The sequence below is a fragment of the Poeciliopsis prolifica genome, unplaced genomic scaffold, assembly GCF_027474105.1.
Source record: "Poeciliopsis prolifica strain line A6 unplaced genomic scaffold, Auburn_PproV2 SCAFFOLD012, whole genome shotgun sequence".
In the NCBI taxonomy this organism is placed as follows: domain Eukaryota; kingdom Metazoa; phylum Chordata; class Actinopteri; order Cyprinodontiformes; family Poeciliidae; genus Poeciliopsis; species Poeciliopsis prolifica.
In genome coordinates this window covers 10,889,754-10,896,580 of record NW_026562387.1, presented here as the reverse complement: position 1 = coordinate 10,896,580, position 6,827 = coordinate 10,889,754, and the positions used below count along the sequence as shown (strand labels likewise).

General features: G+C 38.6%; 1 protein-coding gene across 1 annotated transcript; it reads right to left on the bottom strand.

Annotated features, from left to right (window-relative positions):
* Nucleotides 1–938: 938 nt before the first annotated feature.
* mtfr1 (mitochondrial fission regulator 1) lies at nt 939–6,727 on the bottom strand. The gene is made up of 8 exons (XM_055037956.1): nt 6,663–6,727; nt 5,919–6,035; nt 5,403–5,501; nt 3,639–3,772; nt 2,989–3,224; nt 2,629–2,860; nt 2,354–2,540; nt 939–1,853 (listed from the first exon to the last, which is right to left on the bottom strand). Exons 2-8 carry the CDS (start codon nt 5,952–5,954, stop codon nt 1,806–1,808), a joined length of 972 nt encoding a protein of 323 aa, XP_054893931.1. The 5' UTR covers nt 5,955–6,035; nt 6,663–6,727; the 3' UTR covers nt 939–1,805.
* Between the last annotated feature and the right edge of the window lie 100 nt (nt 6,728–6,827).

The window sequence follows — 6,827 nt, the reverse complement described above, 5'->3', positions numbered from 1 at the left end:
AAATGCATTTGCCGAATAATGCTTCATCTTTTACGATACAGTCAACTATGGAGCCTCAAGGCAAAAGGTTTTGCAGTTTGAGGCTATTTTGATCTTACATCAGAAAATAAGGTATTGGTTATCACTTTGTCGTTTCATTTGGTTCTTTTCAGTTTCTACTTGATCTGAATCCAAATTCAGCTGAAATTGACTTAGCTTTGCTTTCATATGTTCTGCAGGTTAAGTGTTGCATATGTTTAACAGAACTGTCTCATTTAAATAAATCCATCTCCTCAATACTGAGGCATTATAGGGCCAGGCGTCACAATGAAGTCCCAGATACACTACGGAAAAGCTCCGGTATGTAGCCATTCTACAAGTTACTCAGTTGCTTTTTATACATTTCATATAAATGTATTGTTTACTTAATTTTTTTCTACAGCAGAAGTAGTCAAAAAAGTGTAACAGACTATTTTGGAAAAACTTGTTTTTGAATGAAAATTTGCTATGGATCGAAGCGCTTCACAATGCCTCATTTACCCATCATTACATTTCTCTATTTTTATTGGCACAGCTTTTCACTTATTTTCAATTTAATAGTTGTAAAATAAGTACTTATTTTGCCATGCAACCATGTCACTTCCAGGTGCATTTGTACAAATTGTTGCAGAAATATTCTTGGATTGGACGCAGTGAGGGAATCCAATGGGCCGGTTTTCTCCATTTTTAGAAATTTCTCTGATCACTTTTATGCCGCTTCTACAAATTTAAATTGCAGCTTTAAAATCCTAGTAAAATACAAATTGATGTAAACAGGAAAATGTATAAAATGGGTAGTAGCTTTTTCAAGGCCCCATATGTGAAATTATTAATTATTCATTAGTCTTATTAGAAACCGTTCGATGGAAATCATTTCTAGGTCAAACATTTGCAAGGAATGTTGAATCAACACCAAAACGTCAAGAGAGACCAACTTTTATTAAAATGATTTACAGTTTCTTAGAGAACTCTTCTGCGAAAACAAAAACATTACTGACAACTTGTCTGACTTCCCTTTTAAATAAGCAGCTATGAAGTGAAATGATAAGGAGAGACTTACAACGGCTCAAAACTTCAGTTTAGACCACAAGAATCATAACATAAGATTATTTTCTTGAAACTGAACACTGCTCATGCAACTACAGCAGCAATTTTAAAGAGATATCAACTTTCCTCGCAGTTTAATAAAACAGGAACAAGATGCAGAATCCTGCAGGACATCATTGGAATGTCTTTGGCTTTCAGGAGATAAAACAAATGCTATAAACTAAAAACACATTTTACTGGAACTGGTGAACCCGTCAGAAGATAAAATTCTTTCAGATGTCAATCCACATTTGGTCGAGTACCTGGAAATGAATAACGGACGAATGCGTCGCATCATTCACTGTTAAAAACAAACTACAGCATCTACCTGGACTGCAACATAAATAACCTCCTCCCAATCAAATTAAACAACAATTTACACATGTTCTTCAACAATACTGCACCAAATGTCTGAAAGTGCATTTCCCCCCCCCCATCCATGTTAAATGAGCTTCACTCCTCTTCCATGTGCAACAAGTTAAAACAAATAATTACAAAATAAGGTTAATAATAATAATTGTCTAGTGTTTGTGTTCACATGGAAACCATGGCTTAAAATATAAAGCTGATATAAGTTATAAAAGTGCAACAACAACAAAAAAAAATCCACAACTTTGGACTGAGATGATTAAAACTTGGTCCAGCCAGGTCAGCAGAGAGAAGCTACAGATTCTTTGGATGAGCAGTTCAGGTTCCTCTGGTCAAAGCAGCTTTTTCTTTCCAGTTGGTTTCAGCATGTGCTGCCCAAACTGATGAGACAAGACAGATCAGGAATCAGCTCATCTACAAAGCTTCAAAATGTTCACCTTCTTACACAAGAGGATTAGGGCCACTGAAAAAAAGATAGAAAAATTTGGCCTTTTTTTCCCCCTCAGAAAAAAAGGGGAAAAAATCTGACAAATGTAATGTTAAAATTCAAATCCATCATAAATTTTAGTGTGGTTAAAGTGCAGGTTCACAAATCCTACTGCAATTATTCTTATTCTTACATGCTAACACAATTGACATCCACGTAAGTGTGTTTGGTTATTTGGATTTTTGATGTTAACAGAGTTAAAATTCTGAGTTTAATGTCAGAATTATATAGAAAAATAATGTGGGCAGGAGAAAAAGCCAATTCTGTGAATGAAAGTCAGAATTCTGAGATTAAAGTAACAATTTTAAGTATTTTTTTTTTTATTCCCAGTGGTGCTAATTCCCTTCCGGATCGTCTCGTTGTTAATCTGATGGATAAATTTATCCGCCTTACCAGAGGAGTTTCACTTTGAGGTTTGGCTTCTGGGTAGGGGACCTTCACATCTTCTCTGTCGCTTCCTTCTTGTCCGCTGTCTTTTCGAAACCGATGGGCGAACTTGCGTTTGAGAGCTTCAGCGATGAGACCTGCAGGGTCAGCCGGCTCGCTGGACTTCGATTTGTCTTCAACTTTCTCTAAGCGACTATAAAAAGTTATAAAAATTATACATTTTGAATCAATGAATAAACCACTCTGTGCATCAAAACTGAGCCTGAAAGTGTGAGACGAACCTTTTGACCGACCGCAGCTTAACTTTGTCTATGTCCTTCAGGATGTCCAGCATGCTGGGGATTTCTGCTGGCTTTGAATCCTCAGCGGCCTGCTCATCTTTCTTCTTCCCCCGTCTTTCTTTTATCAGCTCGATGGCTGAAAATGTTCGCAGTAGTGTTGGTGCAGGAGGAGGAGGAGGTGGTGGTGGCGGAGGAGGGATGCTACCAAAAGGTGGAGGAGCCCCAACAACAGCTGGCGTGAAATGGGAAGAATAGAATAAAAGCTTTAAGTGATGTAGTGATCTGCTGCCATCTAGTGGAAAGAACAGTGAATTAGAGTTGAAAACAAATGATCAAATTGGCCAGAAATAAATATGTTACCCGACTGCGCTGTCTTTTCCTGAGCCAAGACAATCTGAGCTATCTGCGCTCTGAGTTTGGCAAGTTCAGTCTCCAGCGCACTGATCTTCTGGATCGCCTCGTCGTTTGCAGCAGTTGGTCCACGTGGGTCAGGTGTGTCCTCGTGCAGACTGGGCAGGGAGCGCCGGCGGGCGACCCGTTTGCTCTGAGGACGAGGCTGCTGGGCCCGAAACATGAAGCCCGGTAGGATTTCTGGCCTGCTTCAACCAGACTATTGGTCAGGAAGTTCCACCGCTTAAATACAGAGCTTCACAAACTTCACATTTTGTCACAAATTAGGATGGACTTTATTAGACTTGTGTGAGATGGACTAACATGAAGCAGTGCACACTGGGAAGTGGAGGAAAAATTCTAACTGGTTTTTCCACAACACTTTCCCTGCAACAGCACCTGCAAATCTTTTTCAACCTTGAAGTCTTCTTGCAGGATTGCCCTCCACCCGTCTTCACAAAAAATAAGCTTCCCTGTCCCTGCACAGCATGACACTGCCACTACCATGTTCCACTTCAAGGATGGTGGGCTCTGCGTTTTCTAAAATAAACAGCGTCTTTGTCCCTACATGTCTCTGGAAATATGCAAACATAGGAAGACTTTTTGTTCGGTGCTTTCACCTGGATTTGCCAAAGTAGCCTTCATCATCCTCTTCACCCCCTTCGATCCAGGCGACGTCAGCGAGGGAGGCGACCAGGTTGGTCTGCCTCTTGGCTCTGATGAGAACTCCAGCCTCCTCACTGTATGGATAAAGCTGCAGGGATGAGGAAAACCGTTTAACACTTCAGCAGTGACCGTCCATACAATCATGGATGGCTTTCAAGTAAATATGAAAACAAAATGAAGTATTTGGAAATCAATGCAACTCCAACATTGCACAAAGGCAACAAACCAAATGCTAAAGAAAAAACATCACTATTTCACTGTGTAATCAATACATTTGTTTATTTCTTCACTCATGATAACAGGTATTTTCTGGTTATGTCAGATTTAACCACCCTGTGGTTAAATCCAGTGTCATTAAGTTACACTGGAATGGCAAAATGTGAGGCAAGCTGTACCTCTGCATATTTGAAGTTCAATAGCCCTTAAGATAATGCTGTGTTGCTGATGCTCTTTTACTGAGTAGAGCAAACAGAAACAAAGACTCTAAATTCAAAAAGTGCTTATAAGACATACCTTTTCAGTTACTAGATAAAGGATACATCTTGTCGCCTCACAACTCCAATATAAACAGCCTCTTTTCATGAAGCAGGTCACTAATTTAATAACCTGTCACATCAAAATTGTGTGATGTGCTCCACAGTGCACCACATTTATATAGCCCTGCCTCATATTATTAAAATGATCAGAGCAACCAGACATGGGCAAACACGTCACACCGCTTAGCAGATACAGCCTGAACTGCAAGAATTAAAATCACACACTCCCAAGAATAAAATCACAAATACTTCAAACATTTTATTAAATATAATATTAGAAGTGATGAGCAAGAGGAGAAACTTGAACTTTTTTAAAAGCATGCTTCTGGGATCAAATCACAAATATTAAAAACAAATATCAAAAGTATTCAGAACATGTGAACTTTTCCATATTTTATCTCACAAGAACCACAACCTTTAATGCATTTGTTAGATATTTGTAGTGACAAACCTACAAAGTAGTAAATACACCGTGAAACACTTTTTGCTTTCTTTTCTATAAATAAGTAAAATTGTTACAGTTTGGCATGTTGCACGCATTTATTTTCAGCTTCCATTGTTTTGGTGTCCCTAAAAAAAGCCCCTGTGCAACAGATTCCACATAAAAGTCAATGAATTAGAAAACCTAGTCCATTTGTGTGCTATTCAGTCTCATACATATGGTTAAATAGAGAAAGTGAAGAAGGAGGTCTACAGCCTGACTACATGCATCAGTGACTCAGTGAGTCTTCAATAAGCTTAAGGTTGTTGACGGTTGCTGAGCAAGACTGACCTAAAGCAGACAGACTGCATTCCTCAGAGAAAGGGAGGGCAGCTGCAGAAAGAAGAGAAAAAGAAGAAAGGGCACAGTTTTGAAAAGCGAAAAAGCAGAAATGAAAGGAAATCAAATGTCAATCAAATCTCCAGTCTTGTACCGAAACAGTCAGCATTCTCATTGGTAAAATCCTACGTGTGATTATAAGTGACGCTCTCTGTTGATAGTTCATAAGTGACAACAGCCAAAGAAGGAAAAAGAAAGAAAAAATAAACACTGATGAGGGTGTGAGCTTTGTTTGTACACGGACTTGACATTAGTTTGGAGAAATGGATGGAAAAAGGGTGATAAACATAGCTGAAGAAGCCATTAGCGACTTGAAAGAAATGTTAGATTTGGATAAAAATAAAAAGGAAGTTGCACCTTACCTGAAAATGAACCCGGGGGCATGGCTTAATGGGAAGACTGGACGCGATTCTCCTTACCAAACTTCTGGAAGAACCATAAGGCTTTCCTGAACCAAACGCCTACAAGGGGAAAATAAAATACAAGCATGCATCAACATGTCTGTTACAGGGACTTCTGTTCTCTTAGGGGACACAAGACAACTATTCCCACCAACCTGACATCAAAACAACACTTTACATGTTCATTGAAACAAACAATGAACTAGACCACTTCTTTCTGTTTTGTTTATTTGTTTTGGATGTTTAAAATGTCTTCTAGTTCCATTGTCAAATGTCTCATGTATTCTAGTAGCAGAATACATGAGACCTCTCCGTCCCCAAGTGTTTTTTGAACAAAGTATATTGATAACAATATGAATTTAGTCAGGCTTCCAAATCTTTGTCCTGTGCTGCAGAGATGTTACGAATCTCACCATTGCAATTTCACGACACTAAAAAAAAAATACATAAATAAAGAACAATAAAGCAGTTACCCACCAGATCCATTTCAATCTTTGCATGTTCTTTACTCATTTCTTTTGATCAGATTCAAAAACACATAGGGAACATGTCTCCAGATCAACATGATCCACAGAAAGAGCCTGAAAAGAGGAGCTGGAAGAGAAAAAAAAACAGAATAAACAAACTAAAAATGCTTTATGCAATATACTACATGCCAACCCTTGCTATAATGTTGTTTTTGTCACCCAATGCTATCATTAAAGTACATTTTGATCCAAAAAAAGCATTTCTTAGTGAATCATTCCAAGAATTGGTACAAGTCGTAAAATCGTGAAAGGACAAAATGGGTCTAACAAAGAAAGGAGAGCAAACATGCTTCTGATAGCACAGCTTGTGTTCGTTTCTCTATCTCCACGTTGTAACCTTGTCTATCCTTAACTGTATCCGTGGAAATAAACACGTAGGGCAAAACTACATGGTGAAAGTTACCTTACACTGACGCTTGTTTCGATAGTTGGCCACTTTAAAATCAACAAAAACACCCCGGTTCAAAGTGGCCAGTCTTTTATCGACATTATTCTTTAGTTAGACCTTCGATTAGCGGGTCACAATGCTAACTAATGCTAACGATAGCAGCGGTGCTTAGCGAATCCAAACTTTACGGTTCTCAAGATTTAAGCTTAAAGTCTTAATTAAGCTAAATGTGGGAGTGTTATTGACCATTTGACTTTTACCGCTATATATGTAGCCAAAAATCAGCTGCATAAAAGTTAAACTTACTGAAAGCCGCTATCTCTAGTTTCGGCACCTTCCCAACACGACGCCGAGCACAAGGGATAAATAATGTGGGAAGAACTTTAGGATTGTGTTTTTAACCAATCGGATTATTGGATTTACAGAGCACGGATTGGTTGTTTGTGTTGAGTGACTAACCACTTCACCAAT